At 47.2% G+C, this 16,762-nt stretch overlaps 1 protein-coding gene across 4 annotated transcripts in view; it reads right to left on the minus strand.

Moving 5' to 3' along the window:
- Positions 1 to 16,762, minus strand: part of FREM1 (FRAS1 related extracellular matrix 1) — a 181,946-nt gene that overhangs the window by 134,886 nt on the left and 30,298 nt on the right. For all 4 annotated transcript variants that reach the window (XR_010792875.1, XM_066604279.1, XM_066604280.1 and 1 more), the window contains exons 3-5: positions 14,319 to 14,413; positions 13,444 to 13,745; positions 1,052 to 1,251 (exon numbers count right to left, since the gene is read on the minus strand). Coding sequence is in view for 3 of the 4 variants with exons in the window: in XM_066604279.1 (XP_066460376.1) it covers positions 1,052 to 1,251; positions 13,444 to 13,745; positions 14,319 to 14,413 (597 nt within the window). In the remaining variant the exon portion in view is untranslated. The remainder of the gene's footprint in view (positions 1 to 1,051; positions 1,252 to 13,443; positions 13,746 to 14,318; positions 14,414 to 16,762) is intronic.

Genomic DNA, 16,762 nt, shown 5'->3' on the forward strand with positions numbered 1-16,762 from the left:
TGCCTGCTGTCAAGTGTCTTGCTGGAGATGGCACTATAAAAATGCAGAAAAGGGGGGAAGGAGATGAATCATTGTGCTCATTGAAATCTATGTGAGCAGAGAGAAAAGAAGAGGGAGAGGCACTCGACGCTGAACATCCAAGCTAATAGTGAGTTATCTGTTGCTATTTATTCACCTCTAAACTCCTCAGTCCTGTTTTACACTGTCCTACATGATGATTGTTATGTCTCTGTGTATGCGTTGCAGACAGTTACAAAGGAGAATCTGCTGTTCTTTATGTACAGTCTATAGAACACAGCACAGCAGCCAGGTTCCTCCCACCACTTCTGAGAGAATTGAGAATGCGACATTCACAGGGGGAAAACGGAGAAAAATATAGGATACAAGTCATACAATGGCTAGAAGTAGTGTTATTCTTTATGCACACACAGGAGCTTATTCTGAAAAGTTAGGTACATTTTAATTTTATACATATTATTTTGGTGGGAATTCTACAAAAAGTTATTCCAACATTTTTTCCATGTTAACATTGTATTGGGTGTCACAATTAAGGTAGTACCAAATATAATGTATTTTTGGACTTTATTATTTCTACTCATTGGGGTCCGTTCACTGCTGTTCGGTTCCATCATTGGATGGAGATGTTTGGCCAGGGAACCCGAAACCTACAAATCAGATTTGAGAGTGTTCTCACTTTCTTTCACTGGTAAAACACAGGCCGGCCAAAGTCATCACAAGGTAAATGCTACTTTAAACAAAAAAAGCGTTACAATTAAGAATATTGGGCCTACCATTATAGCTAGACTTTCCTTTCCCCTTGACAAATGTTTAGTTTGCTGCCCTGGCCCTGTATCAAAATACCCTGGTAAAGATAGAGTGTCATGCTGGCACTGGCACCTCTCTGCCACCTAGCACTTGGGTTATTTGCCTCACCAGTCCCACCCATCTGATCGGGACCAGAAACACTCTTAATGTTATACATAGAATATTCACATTAGTGATTGTCTTTCAGCTATCATGAATAGATAAAATATTCAGTGAAGAACAGTACCTTGTACACAGCTTTGCTTCGCATGTCGATGAGATCGAGTTTGATACTGATATAGTCAACATTTGGAGATGGCGGGTCTAAATGCTGATATCTCATCCCCATAAGAAGAAATTCCTCACAGCTGGTTTTTATGGTGGTCTGTAACTTCTTCAGGCCTGAAATACAGCCTCCGTTTTTGCATAGTGGACTTAGCTTATGGTCTGGAAAAAAATGGTATTTAATGTTTTTTGGGTCAAACACTCCAACACTAATGTTACATTTGTATTTTTATCATCACAGTTAAATTCCTTTAATTTAGCATTAATGCTTTATTACAATTCTGGTCTATGGATGCCAACAGGACCAACCAATTCTGTCTGGATCAAGAAGGGGAGCATTGCCCATTTTAAGCTGTCTCTAGAGGCATGCAATGCTGACTTAGACATCAGGGATTACAGCTGTTGAAAAGGCAGTACTTGAGCTTGGACACTGGCTGAAATGTACAGGTGCTGGTAAGTGCATTACTAACTGCTGATGAAGAGGATGGGGGAGCTCAGGATCAGATTGCTAGTGGCTCTCTAGAGTGATGCCCTCACAATAAATTGTACACCAGTTGACGCAGCTTGAGCAGGATGGGTGAGGGTGCAACGTGCGGGTAGGTGGGCATCAGCAGGAAGGGATCCAAGAATGGACAATGAGACCAAGGCTCAGAGCCCAAAAAACCATGAAGATGAGGAAGACAAGTTACTCAAGTGCCTCGTAAGACACCAAGTGAGTAAAAGAAATGAAAAAGGAGGGTGGAGCAAGACCCAGTGAGGGTAGTGGAATATTTATGGAGTACAAAGAGTTTTCAATGATTGAGTATTTTGAATGGTGGAGGTGCTGCCAACCAGATGACGCTCCACCAGTGTGGGCGTAAGTGTAGCGAAAAGAATGTGAAAAGAACTGGTATGGAGGCGCAACACTCTAAGCTACTAGAAGATGTAGATCATAGTCCAATGTGTGATGGTGAAAGCACTTCTTTTTTATTATTTTTTCAGAAATTAAAAACCAGCAATGGAATACGCGTTTCGGGGAAGAACCCCTTCGTCAGTTCGGCTGGATAGGACAACAGGATGCCTAGGGGTGACACGATTCCAAAGATGTATAGAATGTGTCGGAGGTCCTGTGTGCAGGAGGACAGGGGAGAAAAAAAATGCTTTAACGTTAAAGCATTTTTTTTCTCCCCTGTCCTCCTGCACACAGGACCTCCGACACATTCTATACATCTTTGGAATCGTGTCACCCCTAGGCATCCTGTTGTCCTATCCAGCCGAACTGACGAAGGGGTTCTTCCCCGAAACGCGTATTCCATTGCTGGTTTTTAATTTCTGAAAAAATAATAAAAAAGAAGTGCTTTCACCATCACACATTGGACTATGATCTACATCTTCTAGTAGCTTAGAGTGTTGCGCCTCCATACCAGTTCTTTTCACATTCTTTTCGTAAGACACCATTCCAACTTCAATGTGTTTGGTGGACAGGTACTTTAGCCTCACTACCCCTGACTTTGCATTTAGTCAGAGGGACTGCCTTATTTACTTTACTAACCTGTGTGTTAATGATATTACCAGCCCTACTCTAACAAGATGTAGACTTCTAGCCATTGTGGCCATTTAAATTCATCAGGAAAACCCTGAATACATGATGTCTGTTCTGCCACATGTCACTAAAGTGTCCTAAAAGATGATTCTCAGAGTCTTCAACCTCAGTTAGATTAATCCCACCCACTTATCTATCAACCAATCAAAAGGAGATGGGATGACACAGCACTGTTCTGCAGGTCTTAGCACAGCTACAGCAATAAGGATACTAAGGGTCACAATCGGACAGTTGGAGGCTAGACTGGTAAGCTGTTGGTGGCTCGTGTCGGACATCACAAACTGGCTTTGGAAAGGAGGACCAAAAAAGGAGACTCACAGTAACCATGCACCATCTGAAAATATTAGTCATCGGTGTCCTTGCTTTGATGTGGACTATGAAATAACTCCTACAGACATTAGGCTTGATATTAGAGAGCTCTCTTCGGAGAACCCTACATTAATCTATTGAACCATGCTTTACAGAGGGACTTGCATGACAATCTTTTATTTTTCTGTCCTCTGGGCCGTGCTCACTGTTCACCTATCTATTGGGGAACTGAACTCTCGCTGTTGAGCTGCGGGCAGGATTACCATTGTCACTGAGAGACAGAATTAGTGATATTGATGATCTTCTCTTACATTGACTGGCCTATTAATGGAGGTCCAGATGGGGTGGATCTGCCACAAAAATTATCAGTACAACACCCATGCAAAAATAAAACATGCTGTGCGGAATTTAATTCTGCGGCATGTCCATTTTATCACCGTTTCTACTGCGGAATTAAACTTTTCTCAATGAGAGGGTGAATTCCACACAGAAATAAGCAATAAAACATGCTTCAAAATCCCCACCAAATGGGTATATATCTTTTCTCAGCCTTAGTCCGGCTTCACACGACCGGGTCGGATTCCGCATGCGGGGATTCTGCAGCGGATTCTGTCTGTGAAGCCGGTGAGCAATCCTGCGTTCCTGTGATTTCTGTATTGCGGATGACCACAGCAGCTCGCTGTCGGTCATGCGTAGGGCAGTTTTTTGTTTTTTTTTTACAATATTTGTATTTTCCATGCTAAGCAATTTTTCCAGTGCTAAGGCCTCATGTCCACGGGGAAAATCAGATCCGCTGCAGATTCTCCATGGAGAATCTGCAGCGGGTCCCTCCTGCCCCGCGGACATGAGCGCTGAAAATAGGAATTTAAAAGCATTTACCCATCCGTAGCGGGCGGGGAAAGCCTTCTCTTCCTCACGGCCGAATCTTCTTTTCCGGCCGGCGGATGAATTCGTCACGCCGGCGGCACGTCGCCGGCACGTCACCGGCGTGCCGCGCGCATGCGCCGGGCACATCCGCCAAGCCGAAGCAAGAAAGATCCGGCCGTGAGGAAGAGAAGACCTTCCCCGCCCGCGCCGGATGAGTAAATTCTTTTAAATTCCTATTTTAGGTCTCCCGCGGATCCGGACGGCTTCCATAGGCTTCAATAGAAGCCCGCGGGAGCTGTCCCCGCGGGAGACCCGCACGAAAATGGAGCATGGTCCAGATTTTTTCATGCTCCATTTTTTTTAAAATCCCTTTTATTGACCATACGCGGGTATTTATCTACCCCGCGGGTGGTCAATGCATCCCTATGGGATGCGGATCCGCGGGCAGGAGAAGAGTTAAAATCTGCTGCGGATTTTAATTCTTATTTTGCCCGTGGACATGAGCCCTAAGCGATGCCGCAGGTACTCGCAGCCCATACGCAATGTTAATTACATATGTGCTGCGGGTCGGACAGCCTCCAACTTCAATGGAGTCCACAGCAATATAGAGCATGCTGCAACTTTTTCTACCACCTTTTTGTGCGATGCAATGCAACAGAAAGGAAGGCTCCATAGGGGGAAACGTGGGCTACAAGACCTTGCAAATTGTGGCAATATTTAGCAACCTGCAATTTTTTTCCTCTCAATGTCACATGCTACAAAACATCGCTAATGTGAAGGAACCCCTAGGAAAGCATAGGCTTCACATACAAGCAATTCGTAGCACTGTCACATCGCGAGAAAATCACATGATTTTATCACCCTTGTAAATCTGGCCTTAGTGCACTAATTTGGAATTGAAAACCAAGCCGGAATGCTTACACAGACAACTGTTTTGGGGTTTTCGCCCCTCATCAGTATACAATAGGATACCAAACCTAAAGGTTCAAGCACTGATTTGAAGGAATGCTGCCAGCCAATAGGTGGCGCTGCAGAGGTTTTTTTCGTTTTTTTTTTCCAAATAAATTTTTATTGGGTTTTTATGAAGAAAAATAGTGTTACAAATCAAAGGTATCACCTCGGTTCAAATATTACCATACATCTGGGTTACAAGATTACATGACTTTAGAGATGATGCGCTGCAGAGGTTTTGTTCCATCTCCCTTATTTGCAATTTCAACTGTCAAATGCCCAATTGTAGCCAGTGGCTTGAAGGGATGTATTGCAGCCCGAAAACTGTTAGGCCCATTAATAAAAATAAGAGTTTATTGCTGGCTAAAAGAAGCAGAAAATTATTTCCAAAGATGAATTGAATTTTGAGATATTTGGGTCCAAAAGATGAAAGTTAATTAGTAGAGATGAGCGAACACCAAAATGTTCGGGTGTTCGTTATTCGGAACGAACTTCCCGCGATGTTCGAGGGTTCGTTTCGAACAACGAACCCCATTGAAGTCAATGGGCGACCAGAGCATTTTTGTATTTCGCCGATGCTCGCTAAGGTTTTCATGTGTGAAAATCTGGGCAATTCAAGAAAGTGATGTGAACGACACAGCAACGGATAGGGCAGGCGAGGGGCTACATGTTGGGCTGCATCTCAAGTTCACAGGTCCCACTATTAAGCCACAATACCGGCAAGAGTGGGCCCCCCCCCCCTCCCAACAACTTTTACTTCTGAAAAGCCCTCATTAGCATGGCATACCTTTGCTAAGCACCACACTAGCTACAACAAAGCACAATCACTGCCTGGATGACACTCCGCTGCCACTTCTCCTGGGTTACATGCTGACCAACCGCCCCCCCTCCCCCCCACAGCGCACACCAAAGTGTCCCTGCGCAGCCTTCAGCTGCCCTCATGCCACGCCACACTCATGTCTATTTAGAAGTGCGTCTGCCATGAGGAGGAACCGCAGGCACACACTGCAGAGGGTTGGCATGGCTAGGCAGCGGCCCTCTTTAAAAGGGGCGGGGCGATAGCCCACAATGCTGTACAGAAGCAATGAGAAATAGAATCCTGTGCCACCGCCATCAGGAGCTGCACACGTAGGCATAGCAATGGGGAACCTATGTGCCACACACTATTCATTCTGTCAAGGTGTCTGCATGCCCCAGTCAGACTGGTAATATGTACCTTAACAGTAACCGCGTTGGTGGTAATGTGGTGGTGACTGCGGACCCAGTAGCACGGTTGTATTTTGTTGGTTTTCGGAATGCGGCCAGGATTAAGTGGGCCGTGGCGGGGGGATGGTGTGGGGGCTCTCTTGTTGTGTCGGTAAAGGGGAAATTCTTGGACTGCCACCAGACGAACCAATGCAAAGACATTTGCCAAGAATGTTTTCCCTGTTGGAGGAGGAGGGGGATGTTTTTGAGGCACTACGTGTCCTCTCCACGTGTCCGTGGTTATATGCAGTTTACAGTAACCGCGTTGGTGGTAATGTGGTGGTGACTGCGGACCTAGTAGCACGGTTGTATTTTGTTGGTTTTCGGAATGCGGCCAGGATTAAGTGGGCCGTGGCGGGGGGATGGTGTGGGGGCTCTCTTGTTGTGTCGGTAAAGGTGAAATTCTTGGACTGCCACCAGACGAACCAATGCAAAGACATTTGCCAAGAATGTTTTCCCTGTTGGAGGAGAAGGGGGATGTTTTTGAGGCACTACGTGTCCTCTCCACGTGTCCGTGGTTATATGCACCTTTACAGTAACCGCGTTGGTGGGAAATGGCCTCGCCGCCATCATGTCTTTGGGAAGCCTCTGTTTCCACACCCCAGAGACATACCATTAGCAGCGGTATAGGCAGAGCCCAGAATTCGTAACATTTCAGCCGTAGCATTAGGACAGGCCCCACTAACATATCACTAGCAGCATTATAGGAGGAGCGCAGTCTTCGTTCCATGTCAGCAATAGTAGCACTCAAGACAGGCCCCAGTAACAATTCCGAAGCAGCAGTATAGCGGGAGCGCAGTCTTCGTTCCATGTCAGCAATAGTAGCACTCAAGACAGGCCCCAGTAACAATTCCGAAGCAGCAGTATAGCGGGAGCACAGTCTTCGTTCCATGTCAGCAATAGTAGCACTCAAGACAGGCCCCAGTAACAATTCCGAAGCAGCAGTATAGCGGGAGCGCAGTCTTCGTTCCATGTCAGCAATAGTAGCACTCAAGACAGGCCCCAGTAACAATTCCGAAGCAGCAGTATAGCGGGAGCGCAGTCTTCGTTCCATGTCAGCAATAGTAGCACTCAAGACAGGCCCCAGTAACAATTCCGAAGCAGCAGTATAGCGGGAGCGCAGTCTTAGTTCCATTTCAGTAGCCTTAGTATAGCCAAGGCCCAAGTTACATTTATGTAGCTAAAGTGTAGTCCAACCCCACACACCTTTCTGTACCATGAGTGCAGGCGAAGAACATACAAATTGCTATGATTACACTGTAGGTGAGGGCCCCAAAAATTTGGTGTACCAACAGTACTAATGTACCTCAGTAAAAATTGGCCATGCCCAACCAAGATGGCAGGTGAATCGCTTTGGTTAATGTGGCTTAAGTGGTAACTAGGCCTGGAGGCAGCCCAGTGTAATGAAAAATTGGTTCAAGTTACAGTTCCAACGCTTTTAAGCGCATTGAAACTTATAAAAATTGTTCAGAAAAATTATTTGAGTGAGCCTTGTGGCCCTAAGAAAAATTGCCCGTTCAGCGTGATTACGTGAGGTTTCAGGAGGAGGAGCAGGAGGAGGAGGAGGAATATTAGACACAGATTGATGAAGCAGAAATGTCCCCGTTTTGGATGGTGAGAGAGAACGTCCGCGGGTGCAGCTTACGTATCGCTGCTGTCCGCTGGTGGAGAACAGAAGTCTGGGGAAATCCATCCTTTGTTCATCTTGATGAGTGTTAGCCTGTCGGCACTGTCGGTTGACAAGCGGCTACGCTTCTCTGTGATGATTCCCCCAGCCGCACTAAACACCCTCTCCGACAAGACGCTAGCCGCAGGACAAGCAAGCACCTCCAGGGCATACAGCGCTAGTTCAGGCCACGTGTCCAGCTTCGACACCCAGTAGTTGTAGGGGGCAGAGGCGTCACCGAGGATGGTCGTCCCTCACCATCCTTTTACAGTGCTCCTGCCGACTCAGCCGTGACTGGGGAGCGGTGACACAGTCTTGGTGGGGAGCCATAAAGCTGGCCAGGCCCTTAAAGACTGTTGCACTGCCTGGGATGTACATGCTGCTCGATCTACGCACATCCCCTGCTACCTTGCCCTCGGTACTGCGCCTTCTGCCACTAGCGCTGTCGGCTGGGAATTTTACCATTAGCTTGTCCGCAAGGGTCCTGTGGTATAGCAACACTCTCGAACCCCTTTCCTCTTTTCGGGAATCAGAGTGGGCAGGTTCTCCTTATACCGTGGATCGAGCAGTGTGTACACCCAGTAATCCGTCGTGGCCAGAATGCGTGCAACGCGAGGGTCATGAGAAAGGCATCCTAACATGAAGTCAGCCATGTGTGCCAGGGTACCTGTACGCAACACATGGCTGTATTCACTAGGAAGATCACTTTCAGGATCCTCCTCCTCCTCCTCCTCCTCAGGCCATACACGCTGAAAGGATGACAGGCAATCAGCCGGTGTACCGTCAGCAGCGGGCCAAGCTGTCTCTTCCCCCTCCTCCTCATCCTCCTCATGCTCCTCCTCCTCCTCCTGTACGCGCTGACAAATAGACAGGAGGGTGCCCTGACTATCCAGCGGCATACTGTCTTCCCCCGCCCCTGTTTCCGAGCGCAAAGCAGCTGCCTTTATGGTTTGCAGGGAATTTCTCAAGATGCATAGCAGAGGAATGGTGACGCTAATGATTGTAGCATCGCCGCTCACCACCTGGGTAGACTCCTCAAAATTACCAAGGACATGGCAGATGTCTGCCAACCAGGCCCACTCTTCTGAAAGGAATTGAGGAGGCTGACTCCCACTGCGCCGCCCATGTTGGAGTTGGTATTCGACTATAGCTCTACGTTGTTCATAGAGCCTGGCCAACATGTGGAGCGTAGAGTTCCACCGTGTGGGCACGTCGCACAGCAGTCGGTGCACTGGCAGCTTAAAGTGATGTTGCAGGGTGCGCAGGGTGGCAGCGTCCGTGTGGGACTTGCGGAAATGTGCGCAGAGCCGGCGCGCCTTTACGAGCAGGTCTGACAAGCGTGGGTAGCTTTTCAGAAAGCGCTGAACCACCAAATTAAAGACGTGGGCCAGGCATGGCACGTGCGTGAGGCTGCCGAGCTGCAGAGCCGCCACCAGGTTACGGCCGTTGTCACACACGACCATGCCCGGTTGGAGGCTCAGCGGCGCAAGCCAGCGGTCGGTCTGCTGTGTCAGACCCTGCAGCAGTTCGTGGACCGTGTGCCTCTTATCGCCTAAGCTGAGTAGTTTCAGCACGGCCTGCTGACGCTTGCCCACCGCTGTGCTGCCACACCGCGCGACACCGACTGCTGGCGACATGCTGCTGCTAACACATGTTGATTGCGAGACAGAGGAGGAGGAGGAGGAGGAGGGTGCTTTAGTGGAGGAAGCATACACCTCCGCAGATACCACCACCGAGCTGGGGCCCGCAATTCTGGGGGTGGGTAGGACGTGAGCGGTCCCGGGCTCTGACTCTGTCCCAGCCTCCACTAAATTCACCCAATGTGCCGTCAGGGAGATGTAGTGGCCCTGCCCGCCTGTGCTTGTCCACGTGTCCGTAGTTAAGTGGACCGTGGCAGTAACCGCGTTGGTGAGGGCGCGTACAATGTTGCGGGAGACGTGGTCGTGCAGGGCTGGGACGGCACATCGGGAAAAGTAGTGGCGACTGGGAACTGAGTAGCGCGGGGCCGCCGCCTCCATGATACTTTTGAAGGACTCCGTTTCCACAACCCTATACGGCAGCATCTCAAGGCTGATGAATTTTGCTATGCGGACGGTTAACGTTTGAGCGTGCGGGTGCGTGGCGGCGTACTTGCGCTTGCGCTCCAACAGTTGCGCAAGTGACGGCTGGACGGTGCGCTGAACTACACTGCTGGATGGGGCCGAGGACAGCGGAGGTGAGGGTGTGGGTGCAGGCCAGGAGACGGTAGTGCTTGTGTCCTGAGAGGGGGGTTGCATCTCAGTGGCAGGTTGGGGCACAGGGGGAGAGGCAGGGGTGCAAACCGGAGGCGCTGAACGGCCTTCGTCCCACCTTGTGGGGTGCTTGGCCATCATATGTCTGCGCATGGTGGTGGTGGTGAGGCTGTTGGTGTTGGCTCCCCGGCTGAGCTTTGCGCGACAAAGGTTGCACACCACTGTTCGTCGGTCGTCAGGCGTCTCTGTGAAAAACTGCCAGACCTTAGAGCACCTCGGCCTCTGCAGGGTGGCATGGCGCGAGGGGGCGCTTTGGGAAACAGTTGGTGGATTATTCGGTCTGGCCCTGCCTCTACCCCTGGCCACCGCACTGCCTCTTGCAACCTGCCCTGCTGATGCCCTTGACTCCCCCTCTGAAGACCTGTCCTCCTGAGTAAGCGTTGCACACCAGGTGGGGTCAGTCACCTCATCGTCCTGCTGCTCTTCCTCCGAATCCTCTGTGCGCTGCTCCCTCGGACTTACTGCCCTTACTACTACCTCACTGCAAGACAACTGTGTCTGATCGTCATCGTCCTCCTCACCCACAGAAAGTTGTTGAGACAGTTGGCGGAAGTCCCCAGCCTCTTCCCCCGGACCCCGGGAACTTTCGAATGGTTGGGCATCAGTGACGATAAACTCCTCTGGTGGGAGAGGAACCGCTGCTGCCCAATCTAAGCAGGGGCCCGAGAACAGTTCCTGGGAGTGTTCCCGCTCCTGAGCAGGTGTCATTGTAGTGGAGTGAGGAGGCTGGGAGGAAGGAGGAGCAGCAGACAGAGGATTCGGATTTGCAGCAGTGGACGGCGCAGAACTGCGGGTTGACGATAGGTTGCTCGAAGCACTTTCTGCCATCCAGGACAGGACCTGCTCACACTGCTCATTTTCTAATAACCGTCTCCCGCGTGGACCCATTAATTGGGCGATGAATGTGGGGACGCCAGAAACGTGCCTCTCTCCTAATCGCGCAGCAGTCGGCTGCGACACACCTGGATCAGGAGCTCGGCCTGTGCCCACACCCTGACTTGGCCCTCCGCGTCCTCGTCCACGTCCTCTAGGCCTACCCCTACCCCTCAGCATGCTGTATTACCAGTGATTTGATTTCACAGGCAGCTAATAAATTGGCGCAAGACTGCAGGCCAAATATAATTTTTTCCCTTTTTTGAAAATGAAAGGCCCCACTGCCTCTAGTGAATGTATAATCTAAGTTTAATAACTGTGCTGTTTTCCTGCTAATGTGTCACAGAACGTGAGGGTAGCAGAGTTATTAACTGTGGCAGAGCAGGTATTTTTTTTCCCAATTAAGGAAAGCAAATGGCGAAGCCAGCAGTAAACCGTAGCTGGGTGCGTCTGATTTTTAAAGGTTGCACACGCAGCCGACACGTGTCCACCGCCCTTAGGACGGACAGAGGCAGGACAAATAGAATTACTTTCCTTTTTTTTGCACCAAAAGGCAGCACTGCGTATATTCAATGAACATGAGAAGTTTAATAACTGTGCTGTTTTCCTGCTAATGTGTCACAGAACGTGAGGGTAGCAGAGTTATTAACTGTGGCAGAGCAGGTATTTTTTTTCCCAATTAAGGAAAGCAAATGGCGAAGCCCGCAGTAAACCGTAGCTGGGTGCGTCTGATTTTTAAAGGTTGCACACGCAGCCGACACGTGTCCACCGCCCTTAGGACGGACAGAGGCAGGACAAATAGAATTATTTTCCGTTTTTTTGCACCAAAAGGCAGCACTGCGTATATTGTATGAACATGAGAAGTTTAATAACTGTGCTGTGTCCCTGCTAATGTGTCACAGAACGTGAGGGTAGCAGAGTTATTAACTGTGGCAGAGCAGGTATTTTTTTTCCCAATTAAGGAAAGCAAATGGCGAAGCCAGGAGTAAAACGTAGCTGGGTGCGTCTGATTTTTAAAGGTTGCACACGCAGCCGACACGTGTCCACCGCCCTTAGGACGGACAGAGGCAGGACAAATAGAAATATTTTCCGTTTTTTTGCACCAAAAGGCAGCACTGCGTATATTCAATGAATAATAACTGTGTTGTGGCCCTGCCTACACAATTCTTTCCCTGCAGTATCAATGGAGGGTGCAATGCTCTGCAGAGGCGATTTTGAGAAGTAAAAAAATATGCAGCACAGCTAACAGCAGCCAGCACAGTACTGCACACGGTTAAATATGGCCCTAGAAAGGACCGTTGAGGTTCTTGAAGGCTACACTCACTCCTAACACTCTCCCTGCCTATGCAGCACTTCTGTCCCTAATGCCGGGTGCAACGCTCTGCAGAGCCGATTTTGAGAAAAAAAAAATTGCCACAGCTAACAGCAGCCAACACACAGCTATCAGTGGCCCTAATAAGGACCTTTGGGGGGTCTTGAAGCCTACACTAACTACCAATTCTTTCCCTACAGCAGCTCCGGTACAAACAGCACTGTCCCTCATCTAACTCACACGGCATCTGAGGCGAGCCGCGGGAGGGGCCGACTTTTATATTCGGCGGACACCTGATCTTCCCAGCCACTCACTGCAGGGGGGTGGTATAGGGCTTGAACGTCACAGGGGGAAGTTGTAATGCCTTCCCTGTCTTTCAATTGGCCAGAAAAGCGCGCTAACGTCTCAGGGAAGGAAGTGAAAGTAACCCGAACACCGCATGGTGTTCGTTACGAATAACGAACATCACGAACACCCTAATATTCGCACGAATATCAAGCTCGGAAGAACACGTTCGCTCATCTCTATCGTTCAACAGATGAGGCTGTGCTTCCTGCTTGCATTCAGTCTACAGTGAAGCAAGAAGAAGATTCCATCATGGTTGGGGATGTTTTGGAGGTTGTGAACTCAGTGACTTACTAAAAATCAAATGAATCATAGACTCCCAAGTGCTACCACAATATCTTGGACCATGCCATCCCTTCTGGCACCCATCCTAATGGTCGTGGTTTTACACTACTGCAAGATAACGACCCCAAACATACTTCCTGTCTTTAAAAAAGTAAAGAACAAAGGTTGGCCACCCTAGAGTCCCGACTGCACTTCTTCTTCAAGGATCATCTTGACAGATGTGTTTAAGATGTGCAAGTTATGAGCCAAAATCACCTTTGGGAGTTGCAGAAGAGAAGGTGAAACTTAAGATATTTTTGCCAACAGAAAGCCCCGTATTTGTACTCCCGGGGATGAATACTTTGATGGAGAAAATTTCAAAGAAATCAAGGCTGAATTCATTTGCAAGTAATGAGTACAAATGTGTTTATCTGCCTAATCAAATCCATCTTCATCACAAACTACAGTAGCTTTTTTGTTTATTTCTGAAAAACCAACAATTTGTGTGGTCGACTGGAATTAATGAGTAATAGTGCAGTATCTGTCATATTGTATTATGTGACAAGTACAAACCTAACTGTAAATCTAGTTGTCTGCAAAATGCCGATTCCCTCTATGTATAGTGCTAATAATTCCGCATCACACTTACTGGATCCACTGAAGTGGCTGTCTGGATGGTCCCCACGTGGCTTCTCTTTCACAGGATCTCCAATGACGAGTTGACCATGGGCCGGCAAATAAGATTCCGAAGAAGCCACTTTGATAGTGCACTCCAGATTTAATCTTTTTTCATAGTCAAAGTTCAGCATGTTTTTGTCAATGATATTTGATAGCCCGTAGAACTCTGTGACTTCCAGTTTCTTAGGTCCCAGCTTTATAATATTACAATCTGGTTCCACTAACTTTACCCTCAATATGAAGTTCTCTGTGAATGTTTGAGTTTCTGTAAACCTATGGACGTAACAATGACACATGTATCAGTTATATAGTAATATCTTATTGAGTTTGTGCTCTATTCACACAGTACATAGATTGGGCAAGATAAGTAGAACCTAGACCCTGAGTCAGACTAGTTCACCAGAAGACCAGAATATGCTGGGTCCAGATTCTGACCACTGGTGTAACTATAAGGGATGCAGCCGCACCCGGGCCCAGGAGCCTTAGGGGGCCCATAAGGCCACTCTTCTCCATATAGGGAGCCCAGTACTATGAGTAAAGCATTATAGTTGGGGGCCCTGTTACAGGTTTTGCATTGGGGCCCAGGAGCTTCATGTTCCAGCTCTGATTCTGACGTTATGTGTACTACCAATAGCAAAAGATTTATTATTTTTTCAGGGGTTCGGGATGTTCATATGGTCTTTGTGAATTAATAACCACATAGTATATAATAGAACTAAAAGGGGACATGAATTTCTGGGAGAAGGGGGGACAAAGTAATTCAGTCCTTAGTAGCTGCATAGGGAAAATTACAATGCCTAATAATTATCCATTTTAATGTTTCATATTCTATCAAATTAAACTGACCTATAAAGCCGAAGCATGACTTCATCTTCATCCAGTATGGGGCAGCCATAGTGAGTGTACTTTACTTCATTACTCAAAAAATGGCAGTCAAATACCTACAATAATACAGTGCATACAGAATTAGTATGATGTAGTCTTAAATGATCAGTAAAGCTGAAGTACAAAGCTAAAGTGAAGAAATTAGAAATGAAGCTTGTGTAAAGCTGTGAGTACATCTACAGTATACATGTAGGATAAAGTAATAATGACGACTGCTGGACTCAGTAATCCCATTGAAGAATGCTAAAATCAGTCTCTCCACCTTGGTCTCATGTCATGTTTTAATATATATATATATATATATATATATATAAATATTTGTCATATGGGTTGTCCCATAAAACATTTTATTTATAGTAAAATGCACCCAGAATTTGAAACCATTTTTACACTTACACGTATTAAAACAAATGTACCGTATTTTTCGCTCTATAAGACGCACCTGATGATTAGACGCACCTAGGTTTTAGAGATGGAAAATGGGGGGGAAATTATTCTGAACTCCCTCTGACCAGGCAGTGAGGGAGGTATTACATTAGGAATAAAGAGCAGTAGTATGGCCTCAGAATGAAGTGTATACCACCAGATCAACCTGCCATTAATGATCCAGGAAAGCTGAGTGTAAATGTAATGGTTATCTTTCTACTTGTCACCCAGCTTTTCAGGGGCCCCGAATGCCATATTTGACTAGTTATGCATGTGCTATACATGCTTGCATAACTCTGAAGTTGGCATTCAGGATCCTGGAAGAGCTGGCTGACAATGTAATGAGGATTCCATTAGTTGTCACCCAACTTTCCAGGAGCTCTGCATGGCATGTCTCATTATGGTTATGTATGGAGTATGCATCTGTGCATAACTAAGCAGAAATGTATACAACATACAGGCAGCTCTTTCTCCCCTTCCCCCTGCTATGTAGCCGGGAGATGTGAGAGCTGTCTTTAACTACAGCGGATTGATAAATCAGGGGGGGCAGCAGTTCCTCTTACTAATCAGCTGTTTTATGGGCACTGGGCTCTGCTATGGAGCGATTGTTACCACGCTGTCTGTGGGATTCATAGCAGGAGCCGCCGGGCGCCACCCGTAAAACAGTTGAGCTCCCTGCTACTCCCCCGCCTCCACCGATCAGCTGTTGAGCGGGCTGCTCTGCTCTCCTGCTGTGTTGGCTTTCTATTCCAGCTGTACATTCGCTCTATAGGACGCACTGACCTTTTCCCCCCACTTTGGAGGGAAAAAAAGTGTGTCTTATAGAGCGAAAAATACAGTATATGCCCAAAAATATTCTAGGACTTATTCCAGGATCCGCTTTGAAAAGCTAATGCATTTTCTCCATTTCTTCGATAATTCCCAAGTCCCCCCAAGAGATTACCTTGCCTACGACAGATTGAATAAATGGAGGCCCTTATTCTCCCTGCTGAAAAAATCTTTTAAATATACATATATATATATATATATTCCTGAGAAAATTCTCAAGATTTCTTAATATAAAAAGCATGGACCGCCACTTTAATCCCCCAGATTTCCAAGACAATATTGGTCAAGAAATAGCCCCCAAAAAAGTGTTGGGTTTGCAGCAAGCATGGCAGGAGGAGGGATACCATGTGCCCATCCTAACCAGACCTCCGGAATTACCCCTGTTTTGTTTTGAGACATCATACAGTTTTACATTATTACTTTCGTCTAAGATTTAGGGAATGCCAAAAAGGGGGTGGGGGTAAATTCTTTTTAGGGAGTCAATGTTTTTTTTTTCTGTACAAGTGGGCCTGGAATTTATTCAGTTGTGCCCTGAAATCCAATGCCCGCTTCCTCCGTTATAGACCTAGCCATGTGTCCTGTAAACAGATTGGAGCTACAATGGGGTTATTGCTGCACACAGAAGAACCAGTGTTATACAATTTGGGATGCGTCTCCCCAGTTTTCCCTTCTTGAAAGAAGGAAAACTGTCATGAAAGTGACATAATTTAAAAAAAAAACATTTTATTTATTTTTCACCTGCTTTATAATTTTTGCAAAATCTGTGCGCTCAGAATGCTCAGTACACACCTAGGTAAATGGGTTAACGGAACTAGATTTCAACATTGGGTCACTTGTGGGGGCGTTTTATCGTTTTGGTAGCTTGATGGCTCCACAAGTGTGCAATAGGCCCTGGAATTTATTCAGTTGTGCCCTAAAAGCCAAATGGTGTTCCCTCCATTACAGGCCTAGCCATGTGTCCAGTAAGCAGATTGGGGCTACAACAGGTATGTTTCTGAACACAGGACAAACAGGGGGATCCATTTTGGGGTGAAGGTCTTCATTCATATCTGTGCTGTACCAAAGAAATTGTTTTTGAAATGACACAATTGCCAAAAAGATGAAAATTGTAATTTTTTCCTTCTGCTTTGCTTAGATTCATTCAAAAATTG

This window comes from Eleutherodactylus coqui, chromosome 5 (assembly GCF_035609145.1).
Source record: "Eleutherodactylus coqui strain aEleCoq1 chromosome 5, aEleCoq1.hap1, whole genome shotgun sequence".
NCBI lineage: Eukaryota > Metazoa > Chordata > Amphibia > Anura > Eleutherodactylidae > Eleutherodactylus > Eleutherodactylus coqui.